Raw genomic sequence first — 15,886 nt, 5'->3', positions numbered from 1 at the left:
AAGTGGCCCTGCTAACCATGGCTTTGTGTCTCAGATGATTAAGTCTTGTTCGTTAAATGGCTTTGTTTTGTCTCCAGGAGGCTCCCAGCTTTCTGGTCGGCTGAGAAAACTGGCCTGTCTGGTCCGGTTTGGCTGCACTCCACACACCCCCACCCCCACCCCACCGCCGGGGCGGGCCGGCAGAGAACAGCTGACTCCAGCCGCTGCTCATGTGACCGTCACAGCTCCCTGTCCTGCTCCCTGTCCCAGGCCAGGGTGGACACTTTCAGGGGCTCCTTCTGGGAGGGGTACCAGGTAGGCACCCCAGCCCTGCCCGTCCACCGCTGGAACAGCCAAGGGGATACAGGACAGGAGTGGTCGGACAGACTTGGGCAGATCAGAAGTCAGACCTCCTGCACTGGTCCAGGGCTCTTTGGGCAGCAGGGACAGAATGTGGTTGGCTTCGCAATGTCGCACACCACCGCTGCTTGCCCTCCCCCTCCCCCTGTCCCCGACCTCCAGGAAGGCCTGCTCTGCCCTGCCCTTGCTTCCTCTGTTCTTTGGCCTTCCTTTCCCCTCAGCTACAGACCTTTTCCCCTTTCTCTCTGCTGACGTAGCAGCGTGCCGCCAGGGCGTGGAGGGATTAATCAGTGACAGGAGGCTGCCTCTTTCAGAGCAGTGACTGCTGTGGTCAGGAGAGCCTCTGCCAGGCCAGCCCTAGGAATCTGTCCTGCTCCCCGCCTGCTGCTTACCCCTGCTCCTGCCATGGGGTGCCTTGGGGCCCTCCTCTTCCTGCTTGGGGGCCTGGGAGCTCTCGCCCAGATCTGCGGTGAGTACCTGGATCTACGTGCCTCTTGCCTGCTGGGTCCTTAGGAGAGAGGACCATCTTGTCCACGCCCCTCATTATATAGCTGGAGAAACAGGCTCAGATGTGTGTGTGTGGCAGGGATGACTTAGCTGCCCCTCTGGGCTCCCACAGCAGTTTGGACTTAGCTGGACCTCAGTGTTGTAGCACATTGTATTGAGATGAATTGTATGTCTGACTCTCCGCCAGACAAGATCACTTCCATTAATTCAGTCATTTGTTCATTTATTCATTCAATACACATTGCTTGAGCCTTCTCTGTGCCAGGCACCATGTTAGGCTTTGGGGAAAGAACAAAGAGCAAGACAGGTCTCCCCCGCTCCCTCCTAGAGCTTCCATTCTAGTGAAGGGGATGGTGGTCAAGAGGCAAGTCAGTGCTGTGTTGGGGGCTGTGATGAGTGCCAAAGGAAGCCCAAGGCCTGGAGAGGGTGGGGGAATGCCAATTCAGGGAGAAGGGGTGGGAAGGATTTCCAAGGACCAGGGAGTGATGCAGGAACTAAGACCCGAAAGAGGAAAAGGAGCTGGCAAGGAAAGGAGTGAGGGGCGGGCACCCCGGCAGAGGGAAAGCTAGCGTGTGGAGACCCTGGCGGGTCACGGTGGCAGCAAGGCGTTTGCTTTACATTCCATACAGGGGCCTGCGTGCTCCAGTGCCCCTGGGAGTATCTCGGGAACTCTTGGGACCTGTCTGGGAGTTGGAGCGCATAGGCTCAGGGCTGCTTGTGCCCCGGAGCCCCACGGGAAGCAGAGGCAGGAAGGGAAGGTGGGCCGCCCGCCCCTCTTCATTCCTGGTCGTTCTCTGCCCACAGCGTTTCGCTCTGCCTACACCAGCAGGGTCTCCTGTGACCCTTGCAGAAACCGAGAGGCAGGTTCAGTCGTGTGCAGGTGACTCGTGAAGCAGTCAAGGGTTGAAGGGGCCAGGTGACCTGCCCAAGGCGCCCCAGCTTTCCAGGACTTTGCTGGACTCAGTTCTCAGAACTCCAGGTCACGGTCTTCCCTGGGCACCAGGAGCCTCCCGCCTGGCGTGTTCCACAAGTGCCACCAGACCACTCAGCGCTTGGCTCTTGGTTCCTGTCCAGGCAGTCCCCAGGGGAGACCCGGCACCCTCAGCGGGTATGAACCTTTCAACAGTTGGTCCATAGGCCTGACCCCAAAAGAGCCCTGGACTGGGTTCGGGGGTGCAGCCCACTGCTGCTGGGCCATTTAGTCACTCCCAGTCTCATTCACTCACTTGTAAAATGGGCTAAGAATGCTCCCCTGCCTTCCTCCTTGGTGTGATGCAAGGATCCCACCACCTGCTTTACCAGGTTCAAGCCCTGTGTGGCTGTGAAACTGACACAGATCTGCACTAGTGCCCATGCAGGGTGAGCTTCCGTGCTTCCTCTTGTCAAAGCCAGTCCTCAGCTGGCAGAGCTGGGCGGCCCTGTGAGCTGGAGGCCCTGAGGGGAGGGAGCTCGCCCAGGCTCAATTTTATTACCCCGGGTGAATCTTAGCAGCTCCTTCCTGCTAAGGAAGCCGAACTGTGTTTACCCACCTCTCTTTACAGCACCAGCTCCTCTTCCTATCCTGCTAATCCCAGGGCTGACTCACCTGCTGGAGGTCAGAGCCCAAGGTGGGAGCGGGGCTCCCTCTCCAGTTTGAAGAAAAGGGAGAGGAAAAGAGAACTGTGGAGGGAGAGATAAGGAGAGAGACAGGCTGAGAGATGGAGAGAATAAGATAGATCCAGAGAGAGAGAGAGAGAGAGAGAGATTCCTACAGAAATGGGGGCAGGCACACAGAAAAGCACTGAGAAAGAGAAAGGAAAAGAGAAACAGCCCCCTCCCCAGTTCCTTTGCTCCATCCCCTGGGGTGGAGGGCCCAGCAGCTGGAGCCCCACAGCAACTGGGAGGCAGTAAGTGGGGAAAAGTCTAAAGTGGCTCCAAGGCCACCTACTCAGCTCAGGTTCCCTCCCTGGGGAGGAAAGCGCCAGTCAGCTGGAGCTGGGAAACACCCCTAAGGGCTTCTGCTTCCCTCGTGGGTAAATCCCGAAGCACACAGATAAATGGTCGCAAAGGATGATGGCTTTCTAACAATTCACCTCACAATCTCAGGTCCTTTTCACCTAAACTGAGGGGGCAGGAAAGTTATTCTGAGATCTGCCCAGAGGAAGTTCACCAGGCAGCCCCAGTTAGCCAGTGGGCAGGCTGCAGTGTTTTTGTTTTTTTTTAATTGGAATATAGTTGATTTACAGTGCTGTGTTAGTTCCAGTTATACAGCAAAGTGAATCAGTTATACATATATATCCACGTTTTTTGAAGATTCTTTCCCCATATAGGTCATTACAGAGTATTGAGTAGAGTTCCCTGTGCTATACAGTAGGTCCTTATTACTTATCTATTCTATATATAGTAGTGTGTATATGTCAATCCCAGTCTCCTAATTTATCCACCCCTCTTCACCCCTGGTAACCATAGGTTTGTTTTCTACATCTGTGACTCTATTTCTGTTTGAAAACTGGCTCTGTAACCTGTTCCCAGTGTGAGTTGAAGTTTTTGTAAATGGGTGGAACACTCCCACAACTTTGGACTTCTGTTTCCTCTTGGTGCAATGCAGTGATGACGGTACCTACGTCACAGGGCTGGCCTGAGGACTGAGGGAGGTGGGGTGCAGTGCCTGCGGCACCCCATGCCGCTCGGCATCCAGTCTCTCTGTCACTCCTGATGGGCAGAGTGGCTGCCTGGCACCCGCTTCCTCTGCCCTGGGCCCACCAGCTCTCCCTGGCCCATTCCGGCCACTCTTTCAGGATACCAGCTTTTCCCGTTACCGCTGCCTCTCGTTACAGTCGGACTCCCGCATATGAGTAGGGTGTGTGCCAAGTGACAGTAAGGTGGGGATGTTTATTCCCTGGAGAAGACCCTGGTAAGGTGTCACTGGTGGCATGGCCCTGCGACCTCACTTGGCCTGTTCTCTTTCCTAAGAAATAACAGAGGTGGACAGCACGCTGGTGGAGAGGCTGGGCCAGCGCCTCTTGCCCTGGATGGACCGGCTCTCCCCGGAGCAGCTGAACCCCAGTATCTACGTGGGCCTGCGCCTCTCCAGCCTGCAGGCTGGGGCCAAGGAAGCCCACTACCTGCACAGCCTCAAGCTCAGCTACCAGCAGAGCCTCCTGAGGTCTGGCCATGCTCTCTCTCCTCTTTTCCCCATGGCGTGCTCCACATCCTAAGAGACAGGAGATCTTAGACAGTTTGGGCCTGTCACTGCTTTGTTGGGAGACCTTAGGGCAAGTTTCATCTCCTCTGGGCCTTTCTCCATCTGTGGAATGGGGTTGGTCCGACTAGACTGGAGATGCCAATCCGGGGCCCTTGGGCGGCTACTGTACCCTCCGGTACCTGAGGCAGACATTACTAATCCATGGCCACACTCTTTCATACTGAGCCCAACAGCAGTATTGGACTATCCGTGCTCCCTTTCCAGGGGGCATTAAGAGGAAGCCTGTTCTGAGGTCCAGCACAGGAGTCTGAATGAGAGGTGAAGGGTCAGGACCACCATGGAGCATCTCCTGCTTAGACTCCCTCTTGAGAAGTGGATGCAGGGCAGGGAGAGGAAAGAAAGGAGAGAGTGTATGGGTGAAGTGTGACCAAAATGGTGGGGCAAACAGGTCATTTGGATGCAAGAGCCCTCAGAGTTTATCCTTGAGTTTAATTTCTCATCTTTATGAAATAAGCGTGACATACACAACTTACATAACTGACTACATCTGCTTTTGGCAGGTCTTGGAAATGTTCCAACTGCTAGGATTTTTTCCGCTTTGTAGTGGTGGTGGTGGGGCACCCCAAGCCAGGCTTACCAGGGTGGCACTTTCTCACTGAAGTGTTGTTAACTGGCGTTGTCCTATGTCTGCCTCCAGCAATGACAACAGTGACTCCGAGGCCAAGCCCTCCATGGGCCAGCTGGCCCTCTACCTGCTCGCTCTCCGGGCCAACTGCGAGTTTGTTGGAGGCCGCAAGGGGGACAGGCTGGTCTCACAGCTGAAGCGATTCCTGGAGGACGAGAAGGGGGCCATTGGTGAGGAGGCGAGGTCTGCCGGGCTGGGGGAGGGCACATCAGACAACATTGTCTGGTGAAACGTCTACATCAGAACTTTGGGTTTTCTCCCCAGGCCTCTTTCCTGCCCTCCATTCTGCCTGTCTCCATATCTGCTAGAGGCTTGGGCCTGTCCTGTAGCCATTCTTGATCAAGCCTTTCCTGCATTCCACATACACTCTGTTGGCAAGCCCTGCTGCTCACCCACCAAGACTGGCCTGATTACCCCCCTCTGGGACAGCTGCACAGCCTCCCTACTACTCACTCCTTACCTCTCTCCACTAACTTTCCTGCCTCCTACCTCAATCTGGCACACACAGAGCGAGCCTTTAAATATAAATCTGGTCTTGTTAGTGCTGCTTAAATTCTCCAGCAGCTGCTGCCTGCTGTGTTCACAGCCCTCAGGCCCAGCCCTGCCCACCCACCCTCTGGCTCACCCACTCGCCCGCCCCTCCGTGGGCTCCGGCCACCGTGGCCTTCTCTCAGCTCACAAACCAGCGTCTTGACATATGTCCCCTCTATCTGGAAGGTTTCCTTCCCCTTCTAGCTCACTCCTACTCCACCTTTACCTCTCCCCCGCCCTTTCTCCCCAGCATCCCTGACTCAGAGAATCCTTCCCCGACTCCCCAGCTACTCAAAGACCTCTGTTATTTGGCCACGTGGACCTCGGTCCACAGTTCAGTTATAATCACGATCTCGTGAGCGTGGGTTGTGTTATTTCCAGAGGCCCTGGCTGCACTGTGCCTGGCCTGTCATCACTGTTCATACCTCCAAGCACAGCGCCTGACACTTAGTGGGGTTTCAGCAAGTATGAGTCAAGGGAATGAAGGAAAGATGGATCCCACGATCCAAAGGACGGTGTTGGGAAGTACAGGCAATGGGTCCAGTGCTGGCTGTGCTGGTTGCTGGGAGGGGACAGAAAGGTCACCCCTCAAGCCCAGCATGACAGCCCCACCCCGTGATTTTCTCCCTCCCAGGGCATAATCACCAGGGCCACCCTCACACCAGCTACTACCAGTACGGCCTGGGCATCCTGGCCCTGTGTGTCCACCAGAAGCGGGTCCATGACAGCGTGGTGGGCAAGCTCCTGTATGCTGTGGAACACGAACAGCATCTCCAGCAGGGCCACTTCCCTGTGGGTGAGTGGGCCAGACCCTGAAGGCCAGGCTGGCACTCCTCCAGCCCCCGGCCCCAAATGAAGGCCTCCACCCCTGGTCCCATGCTCACCTTTCCTTGGGACCCCTCCTATCGAGTCCACTAGGAGCGCAATGGTGAGGGTTTGTTGTGGTGCAAGGGCTGTGAGCCAGCGCTGGGGCTGGACTGGCTTCCTGATCCCATCCTCCATCACATACTTACTGTAGGTCACCCTGGACAGATCAGCTGGCCTTTCTGGCTCAGCTTCTCTGGTAAAATAACACCCCAGCAGCATCTCAGTAAAAGATGCTTTACATGTAAAGGGCATAGCATGGTGCCCAGCATGGAGAAAGTTCTGGATACACGGCTATGATGTTCTCATCAAATGAGCTGAGAGGCCTGAGGCCTGGATACTGGATCTGCTTCCTCACTGTGTGACCTTGGGTTTCCAGTGCCCTTTCTTGTCATCATGATTGCAAGGTCTCTTCTAGGCCTGGCTGTGTTCTGTGAGTGTGTGTGCCTCGCATAGGGCGGGGTAGGATGGAGTAGGTTGGAGGTGGGGAGGGTAGGTACCCCGAGAGAAGAAGGCAGCAGGGCCCCTGCCAGCAGAGAGCTTGTTCTGCCTCAGAGGCTTATAGAAAACCCACTGTGGACACATTAAATCATCCCAGGGTGGGGAGCTTAAAACGCCCCAGGACCCAAGCAGCTCCCTGGACCTAATAAACCAGACCACCTGGGGGTGGACCCAGGCACCTGCTCCTTTAATAATCTCCTGGTGAGGAATTCACTGGCGGTCCAGTGGTTGGGACTCTGTGCTTTCACTGCCGAGGGCCCAGGTTTGAGCCCTGGTTGGAGAACTAAGATCCCACAAGCTGTGTAGCACGGCCAGAAAAAAAAGAAAAAAAAAAAAAAAGAAAAATCAAACAAACTCCCCTGGTGATTCTAAAGTGCAGGCAGGTTTGGGAACAAGTGTGTAGGCTAAAGTCCTCTTGGCCCTCCCTCCTCCAGTCTCTCTCCCCAACCTCTAACCCCCAGGCAGCAGACAGGGATATGGTGACCACCCATCCCAGTTTGCCATCCTGGAAACTAGGAAGACTAGGCTGTTGGTCCCCCTAGCTGGTGGAAACTTTCTGAAATGCTGCTCTGACCATATTGTCCCCCTACCTCCAGCCCTCCTGTGGCTGCCCATTGCCCCAGGGTCCTGCCTGGGCTGACCCCACTTGGCTCTGTCCCTTGTAGACACACTGGCCATGGCGGGCTTGGCCTTCTCCTGTCTGAAGCTATCCAACCTCAACCCCAGTCAGAGAAACCGGATCACTGTGGCCCTCGGGAGAGTGCAAGAGAAGATCCTAAAGGCCCAGACCCTAGAGGGCCACTTTGGGAATGTCTACAGCACCCCTCTGGCACTGCAGGTGGGAAGGAGAGTCTGGGCTGGGCTCCACCCTGGTGGCTGGTGGGAGGTGGACTGGTGGGATGCTGGAAGACCTGGCCCCTCCCCGCTGGCTGACTCACCTCCTCTTTGCCATTCCATCACCAGTTGCTGATGGCCTCCCTTAGGCCCACGGTGGAGCTGGGCACAGCATGCCTCAAGGCCAAGGCTGCTCTGTTGGCCAGCCTACAGCACAAGGCCTTCCAGAACCCTCTCATGATTTCTCAGCTGCTGCCCATCCTGAACCAGAAGAGCTATGTGGATCTCATCTCTCCAGACTGTGAGGCACCAAGAGGTAGCCGGGCCTTTCATAGAAACCCTGCTCTTTCCAATCTGCAATAAGGTCTGCCTGTCCCAGGAAGGGAACTTGCTCCATCTTGATTTGCTGAGTCAACAGGGGTTTGCAGGTGTGCATGGGACACACGGGCAGCTAAAATGCAGTCACAGATGCTAGAAGGTCACAGTGTGGGGAGGGAGATATAAAATGGTGAGCTCTGGGCAGGCCATGAATCTCCAGCCCCTTGTGTGATACCCAGTACAGAAGTGTTCGAATGAGTGAATGGCGAGAGACACATTTTTATTAGCTCTGATACATCATAATGAGTCCCAGTTAGCTGCTTGAATCAGGGCTTCATCTGGGGGAGGGACTGGGGTGGGTGGGTGAGATTTGCCAGTGGAGAAGAGGGGAGGAAAGGCAGAGCAGGGAGGGGGCAGCAAGGGCAAAGGCTCAGAGGTGTACAAGACTGGAGTTGGGCGGAAGGGTCTCACTAAAGAGTGGGGTTTGAGAGAATGTGCTGGAGTGGCAGGCAGGAGGGTGAAAAGGAGGGGAGGCCCTCAAAGATAACATGTATGTTCTAGAAAGAACCCTGGGTGGGGGGTGCTTGTGGCAGAGAGGTGGGAGGGGGGTACTAGAGGCAGAAAAACCAGTGAGGGGCCTGACCTTGGGTGGCGAGGGTGGTGGGAGCTGAGGGACAGGGGAGGCTGGGAAGGCAGCCAGGTGGTGGTGGTGTTGACCGGAATGGGACCGAGGGGAAGGAGGAGGTCTCGAGTGTCTTCCAGGGAAGAAAGGAGGACTAAGGCCTGGCCCGCTGCCCTCAGATCAGCTGCCCCTTCCCCTCTCCCTGGCACAGTCCTGTTGGAGCCAGCTACGGAGACCCCTTCACAGACCCAAGTCCCAGAGTTCATCCATGTCACGCTGAAGGTCTCCAGCATCTTTCCTTCGTACAGACACTCCGTCTCTGTCCCTGTCAGCTCCTCTTTGGAAGATGTCCTGAAGAAGGCCCAGGAGCACAGCAGATTCAGGTGAGACTGCCCCCCCCACCCCCCACATCTCCCAGCCCTCACCCGACTCGACCCCACATCCCCAAAATGGGACATGGATGGGGCAAGGGATGGAGAGAGGGTTCCCTTGGGAGAGGCCCGGGCTCTCTTCCACCTTCTCCGCTGCCGACTCACCCACGCTGTGGCGGAAACAGGCATCATGATTAGGAGAGCAGGCTCCCGAGGCAAACCCTCCACATCTGGAATCCCAGCTCCGCCGCTGTCCAGCTAGGGACCAGGCCAGTTATTTTCCTGCAACTCATGAGGATGGCAGTTGTGCTCCCCGCATCCACCAGAGGCCATGCAGGAGTCCAGGAATTAGTGCACAGAGAGGACATGGTACATGCTTTTTGTGTGCAGGGTCCCGCACTTAGAAATGCTCGATACATGTTAGCTTTCAGAAGAATAAGAATTTTTATTATCAAACGATCTTGGTCTAATCCCTGTGATTATTTAATTACCTGGGCAACAAGCCCTCTGCAGAATGTGGAGGTGGGACAACAGCCTTAAACTTGCTTCCCACCCTGAGATTTGACAGATCTGAGGACAAGCATTTCCAGAGCACTGCTCTGTGCCAGCTGTGTCTGTGCCTAAATAAGGTGGGAGGGATCACCAATGGGGATCTGGCCCAGAGAATGAGTACCTTCTCCAGACCCCACTAGACCCCAGACTTCTCTTCTAGAAAAATGTGCCTCAGTTTGAGAGGGTCCCAATTTCTGTCCCCAACTGGAGCCCCCAAAGGACAGCATCCTGCTGCCAGGGAGGACCCACAGCTGGCACCTTGGGGTCATCTGGGGCAGGGAATTTCAGGCCAGAGATATGCAAAAGCCCCTATAAAGGCTGAAAATTCTCCCAGACCCCCGGTTATTTCTGTAATAATATGACTTAGATGTGTACTAATGTTTACTATTTAAAGTCCTTTCTCTTTTTGGCTCTTAGACGGCTATAAATCCTAAACAGCTTTGCAAATTAAGTACAAAGAAAACTGTGAAACCAATAACATTCAAATAGGGACTGTCTGCCGAGGAGCAGGTGTACACACCAGTGCCAGTGAGCCCGACGTGCTCAGCACTTTCTTGGGTTTGAGCTGCTGTCAGGCGGAGTTTGCACAGGCAGCTGCAGCTTGTACACTCTTCCCTGGCCCCGAACATGCCACTTATTACCAAGCCGACCTCAGTCCTCTGGGGGCCACACACCCTTGGGCACCCTTGGGAGACCTTAGTCCGGCAGGCCCTGGGATTACCTAGAACCTGCTGGTATTCGTGTTTGGATATTGTCATCAAAATGGAAAAAAATTTGAACTTAACATTTTTATTCAGAACTCCAGGACCTCTGAGAAAACGTCAGGGATACCAATCTGAGAAATGATTCTCTTGGTGGTGGAGGGGGTGTGGAGGCGCATTTGAGGCATGTAAGTGCACAGCAGAGAAAGCTGGATTCTAGAAGGAGAGAGAGGAAAAGAGACAGAGAGAGACGGAGAGAAAGAGACAGAAAGAGGAGAGAGAGAAACGGAGAGAGGCCGGTCCAGAGCGGTTCTCCGGGCAGCCATGTGGCCCCGCACTTAAGGGAGGACTGGGGACGGGCTGCTCCCTAAAACCTTCCCTTTGACCAGGTCACCCTGAGGGTATTTCTGTTTCTTAAAACTATGAAAACCCTCCCTCTCTAAGAACAACACCATTGATAAGGAGACAGGAAGGACAGGGCCACAGTGTTTTAAGAGGATCCCTTTGGGGACTTCCCTGGCGGTCCAGTAGTTCAGACTCCAGGCTTCCACTGCAGGGGGTGCGGGTTTGATCCCTGGTCTGGGAACTAGGATCCGGGATCCCTTTGTGTTTGTGGCAGTGGTGTCAGGGAGGGGTGGCGTGAAGAAGGAGTCTCTTGGTTGCAAAAGCCAGGAATCTAATCCAAGCCTCTCTGGTAGTGGGGAGCATGGGGTGTGTACAGTCGGAGAGAAGACTGAGCAACCCAGCCATAAGGATGGGGGTGCCCCTGAGCCACAGAAACTTATGGAACCAGAGACCCAGAGCCACCACTGGGCGTCTCTGCCTCTGTCGTGCCTGTTCCTGCTTCTTTCTCACACTGGCCTCCCTGTCTGTCGTGGGCCGTTGTCAGCTTCTGATTCCCACCCCCTGCAATGTCAGCCCCCAGAGGGGATGCAGTCCCCCGAGTGGGTGGTGTCCTTTGGGCTGGAGAGGAGGCGTGGAGGAGACACCCATGGTGAGGTGGCCCAGGAAGGGTTTGGCTAGCGCTGCCCTGAGAGCGAGGGCAGGACTTGCCTTGTGTGGGTGGTTCTACTTCTGCCCTTGGGTCGAGGGGAGCAAAAGTCACCTTTCCTCCCTCTTTGCCTGTCGCTTTGGTAGGTATGGAACACAGGCCTCCTTGTCAGGCCCCTACCTGACCTCTGTGATGGGGAAGAAAGCTGGGGAACGTGAGTTCTGGCAACTCCTCCGAGCCCCCGACACCCCCCTGCTGCAAGGTGAGTCTGGTGGCCAGCCCCCTCCGGACGTGTCCCCCAGCCCAGCCCTGTCCCAGCACTGAGGCTTTGTCGACTCACGCCAGCTTTCCCCTGAACCTTCCTGGGCCTCAGCCTCAGATAACCACTGATGCTCAAGTTTGCATATAATATATTTAACTGTATTCTGAAGAATTTTTATATACGTTATTGTGGCAACTCTAGGAAAGCAGATAGGCAAAAAAGAAGAAAATTTAAATTGCTCGTAATCCACTACCCAGAAATAACTTCTTTTAACTTTTGGTGTATTTTCTTCCAGATAATTTTTAAAATATGTACGTTTGTTTTTTCATAGAAATGAAGCCATACTCTATAGTAGTGCTCTCTGATAGAAATAAAATGTGAGCCACATGTGTCATTCTAAATTCTGAAGTTGGTGAAACTAACATTAATAATATATCTTATTTAGTCCAATACATCCAAAATATAATTCCAAGATGTAATCAATGCAAAATTATTAATGACATATTTTGCATGCCTGTTTTTTGTACTTTTCAAGTACTCAGTAGCCACATGTGGCTGATGGCTGGCATATCGAATGGCACAGCTCTATATACTGTTTTGCAATTTATTTTTTTCAGCCGTAACATATTGTAGCCATCTTTCTATGTTGCTATATGTAGGTCTTCCCCTTTCTTTGTAATAGCCACATAGGATATCTCATCCAGCAGGGTGCTTTGGGCTGCAAGTAACAGAAATGTAATACAAACTAGCTTCCACGACATCCATTGGCTCATCCATTGGCTCATGTGACCAGATTCCAGTGGGAGCAAGGACTTCAGCCTCAGCCCCACCTTCCTGTGACTCTCCTCCTCTCTTTGCTGGCTTCCTACCTCCAGAGAGGCTACTCTGTGTCTTCCTGGGGCTGCTCCCTTTTATGACTTGGGAAACTTGTCTCTGAATCCCCCTGCAAATGTCTCCTGGCATCCTGAAGGCGGACTTGGGACACAGGCACATTCCTGGACCCATCCCTGTTGCTAGGAGATGGCCCAGGTTCTGCACCCATCATTGGCTAGAGAGAAGGGACCATGGCAAGACTGGCTTAGGCCAATTAGGGCCCAGCCCTGGCATGGAGTGGGATGGGTGGACCACAGCTTATCAACTCCTGCTGGACCTTTAGGGTGTCTCCAGTTTTAACTCTTATGCCCCAAGCTGTCATAAGCATCCCTGAGCATCAGACCAGTTACCAGACAGACTCTTCAGGGTCATCTGTCCCCACTCCTGCTACCTGAAACTTCTAGTGGGCATTTGCCATGGGCCGGGCATTGGGCCAAGTGCTTTACAGAAGGTGGGACTTGCTGAGGGAGCCCAGTAAAAAGCATTCTCTTTGCCTGCCTGGCTTCTGGACAAATGGAGAAATAAAACCAAAAGGTGACAGATGGAGAGACCAGATCTGGCCTCTATTACTGATAAAGGCTGGACAGAGGAGGTAGCCGAGGGGGAGAGCCCAATGGACTCAGCCATGAGGCAGACGTGGGTGGTCGTGTCTTCTACCTACTCCCTTCGACTCCCACTCCAGCAGGAAGCCCACTCCCATGGGGAAAAAGGAGGGCCCGGTTGTTGATATCACTATTATCCTCATTTTAGAAATGGGAACACCAGCATTCAGGTTAAATAACCTGCCCAGAGTCACACCCCTAGTGAGTGCAGAGCTGGGGCTTGACCAAGGTGTTGTGCTGGAGCCTGGATTGTCCCTAGTAAGCAAAGGCTCACTTCACTCATGGTCCTCAGACCACACCGAGCAGGTCCCTCTTCCTGATGGCCCTTTGGGGGACTATGAAGACAGTGACCCTGCCAGTCAGGTGTTGTCAGGGTCTCTGGTTCTTTTGGCCCTATGTTGGTTATCTGGCGTGCTGTCCCATACCCTCTGGGTGTCCCCCACTGCAAAATGAGCCTGTGGGTCTCAGCGACCCTGAGGTCACAACTGAGTTCAGAGTCTCCAGACCGGCTCTGGACAGGCCCCCAGTCTCCCTCCACCAAGCCCTGAGCCCATCTTACAGACCGTGGCCTCAGGGCAGGGGTCCAGAAGGTGAGGTTGGTGGGGGGAACACTCCGCCCTGTTAACTCCCAGCCCACAATATTTCTGCAGGTATTGCTGACTACAGACCCAGGGATGGAGAAGCCATCGAGCTGAGGCTGGTTGGCTGGTAGACCCCAGGCTCACCACCCCAGCTGCCTCCCACACTTCCTGGGCTTCTGCCCTCCCTCCAGACATCCCTGTAACAGGCACACGCCTGACCCTGCTGCCTCCTCTTGTGCACTTGTCCCCGGATCGCCACAGCCACCACCCCTGCGCGGGTCCTAAACTACCACCCACCCTGGAGCAGGGAGCCCAGCGCCTTCCGCAGCAGGTCTGTCTGCCCACGTCTGGCCCCACCTGGCCCCGCAGGTGTCCCGTGAAGGCCACTCATAGGCTGGAGGGCGTGAGCATCTCAGACTCCTTGGCAGGAGGAGGCCACCGGCCGCTGGCGTTGTGAGTACCGCTTGCTCTGGGATGGGGGTCCCGCAAGGAGAGCTCTGTGGCCCTGACCCTAGCTTTCCACTCTTCACTCCATCGGGGCTGCTGCCCCAGAGCCGACTGCGGCATAGCAGCTGGCGAGGGCTCTGCAGCGCTGCTGTCAGCCCACTTCCAAAGTGATTAAAGAATTGATTGTGCACATGCCCCAGGGTCCTGATGTCTCATGCTTGGAGCCAGTGCGGGGGCTGGGAGCAGAGGAGGAGGAGAGAGGCCCGTGGGGAGCAGAGGAGGGGGGTGAGCATTCTCCTGGGTACGGGTGGGGGGTGCACAGGAACGGTGCTGGCAGTGGTGACGCTGATTACTGTTCAGGGAGCGTGTACTTGCTGGACGCTCTCTTGCACAACTCTGAGGTTGTTGATGTTTCTGTTTTCCTCTCTGCTTTACAGAGGGAGAGTGTCTGGTGCGGGGCGGGGACGTGGCTTAGGAGACGACAGACCTGGCCTGGGGAGGCCTCCTGGTTCCTCCACTCAAACACTGAAAATCAGGGGCTTTCATGATTGTGTCGACTTAAAAAAACAAACAAAAAAAAGCATAACATGAGAGTAGCAAGTTAAGTTTTCTTTGGGGCAAAATGAGGACTATAGCCCAGGAGACAGCATTTCAGATAGCTCGGAGAAACTGCTCTGAAGAGGTAGGGGAAGGGTCAGCACTATATATTATCTTAGCGAAGTGGGTACATGTGGTCAAACACACATTTTGGCAGAGACCTGCTGCTCGTCTCGTGAAGGTTACTGCTAGTCACCAGGAGCAGATGGCTCCATTAATAATTTTAGTCCTTTTCTAGATAAGAGAAGATGCAAGAATTGGGCTCATAAAATCTTCTCCTAAAAATATCTGCCTGTTCTGCCTGTTTTTCCCAGAGCACAGAGTGCCTCATTCCTGATCTCCACCCTGAACTCCTTTCAGGGTGTGTTGAAGGTCAGCGGCTACAGGAGCTAGTGACCTAATCCTTGTAGAGGCAGATGGCGGGTGACAAGTTTTAGTTGGCAAGTGTTAGGATTACATGGCAGAGTCCAAATGCAACTGGAGGCCCAGGACCCTAGAGCTTTTCCCCAAGGCACAGTCAGGCGCCACCCCAGGCCTCAGCGGCCAGTGGGGTGGGGACCCTGCCTCTCTGTGGGAGGGCCTGGGCTCTGGGCTGCCCTCTGGGAAGTAGGGTTCAGGCCAGGCAGGCACCCCACAAGCCCCACCCCACCGAGGTTAGGAAAGGGGTCTGCCCTTGGAGGGGCCCTCTGGCAGCATGTCAGGTTTCAGAGTGACTCTCACAGGGCCGTCTGCGCCATGGATTAAACATGTGCTTCTTCCTCCGATATTTAGGGTCTGGGCAAGTAGGGGGAAGTAAACGATTTAAAAAGTGCTTTACAGGGCTTCCCTGGTGGCGTAGTGGTTGAGAGTCTGCCTGCCGATGCCGGGGACACGGGTTTGCGCCCCGGTCCGGGAAGATCCCACATGCCGCGGGGCGGCTGGGCCCATGAGCCATAGCCGCTGAGCCTGCGCGTCCGGAGCCTGTGCTCTGCAACGGGAGAGGCCACAACAGTGAGAGGCCCGCGTAACGCAAAAAAAAAAAAAAAGTGCTTTAGAGACATCCAAGTACCTAAAAGCCAAATGAAAAAGCCACCTCTGTTTTTTTTTTTTTTGCGGTACGCGGGCCTCTCACTGTTGTGGCCTCTCCCGTTGCAGAGCACAGGCTCCGGACGCGCAGGCTCAGCGGCTATGGCTCATGGGCCCAGCCGCCCCGCGGCATGTGGGATCTTCCCGGACCGGGGCGCAAACCCGTGTCCCCTGCATCGGCAGGCAGACTCTCAACCACTGCGCCACCAGGGAAGCCCGCCGCCTCCGTTTTGAAGGTGAAATGTCTGCTCAGATTCCCAGAGTGCTTGTTCGCCTGTCCTTTCTTAATCTCGGCCAAGGGCACTTTAGAGAGGATTCAGGGCCTGCCCTGGGACCCTCTCCTCACAGAAGGGTGGAGGCTCAGAGAGACCTGCAGCTTCCCTCAGGTCACACAGCCTGTGGGTGTCAGAGCCAAGGTCCCTACCCATTGACCCCAGCCCTTTCCCCTGCACCGCCTTG

The 15,886-nt window shown here is 54.9% G+C and overlaps 1 protein-coding gene across 2 annotated transcripts; it reads left to right on the top strand.

The window, feature by feature from the left end:
• Nucleotides 1–744: 744 nt before the first annotated feature.
• Nucleotides 745–13,449, top strand: TCN2 (transcobalamin 2). Of its 2 annotated transcripts, none has more exons than XM_065889967.1 (9): nucleotides 745–808; nucleotides 3,799–3,991; nucleotides 4,692–4,804; nucleotides 5,881–6,042; nucleotides 7,277–7,449; nucleotides 7,575–7,761; nucleotides 8,597–8,768; nucleotides 11,147–11,262; nucleotides 13,388–13,449. In XM_065889967.1, the coding sequence occupies exons 1-9, from the start codon at nucleotides 745–747 to the stop codon at nucleotides 13,447–13,449; spliced, it is 1,242 nt and encodes a 413-aa protein (XP_065746039.1). The 2 variants fall into 2 exon arrangements, with proteins under 2 accessions (XP_065746039.1, XP_065746038.1); XM_065889966.1 differs by having other exon boundaries at nucleotides 4,692–4,885.
• Nucleotides 13,450–15,886: the final 2,437 nt, after the last annotated feature.

Source organism: Phocoena phocoena, chromosome 13 (assembly GCF_963924675.1).
Source record: "Phocoena phocoena chromosome 13, mPhoPho1.1, whole genome shotgun sequence".
NCBI classification, from domain to species: Eukaryota; Metazoa; Chordata; class Mammalia; order Artiodactyla; family Phocoenidae; genus Phocoena; species Phocoena phocoena.
The sequence above is the reverse complement of the archived record's forward strand: the minus strand, read 5'-3'. Positions and strand labels throughout refer to the sequence as shown.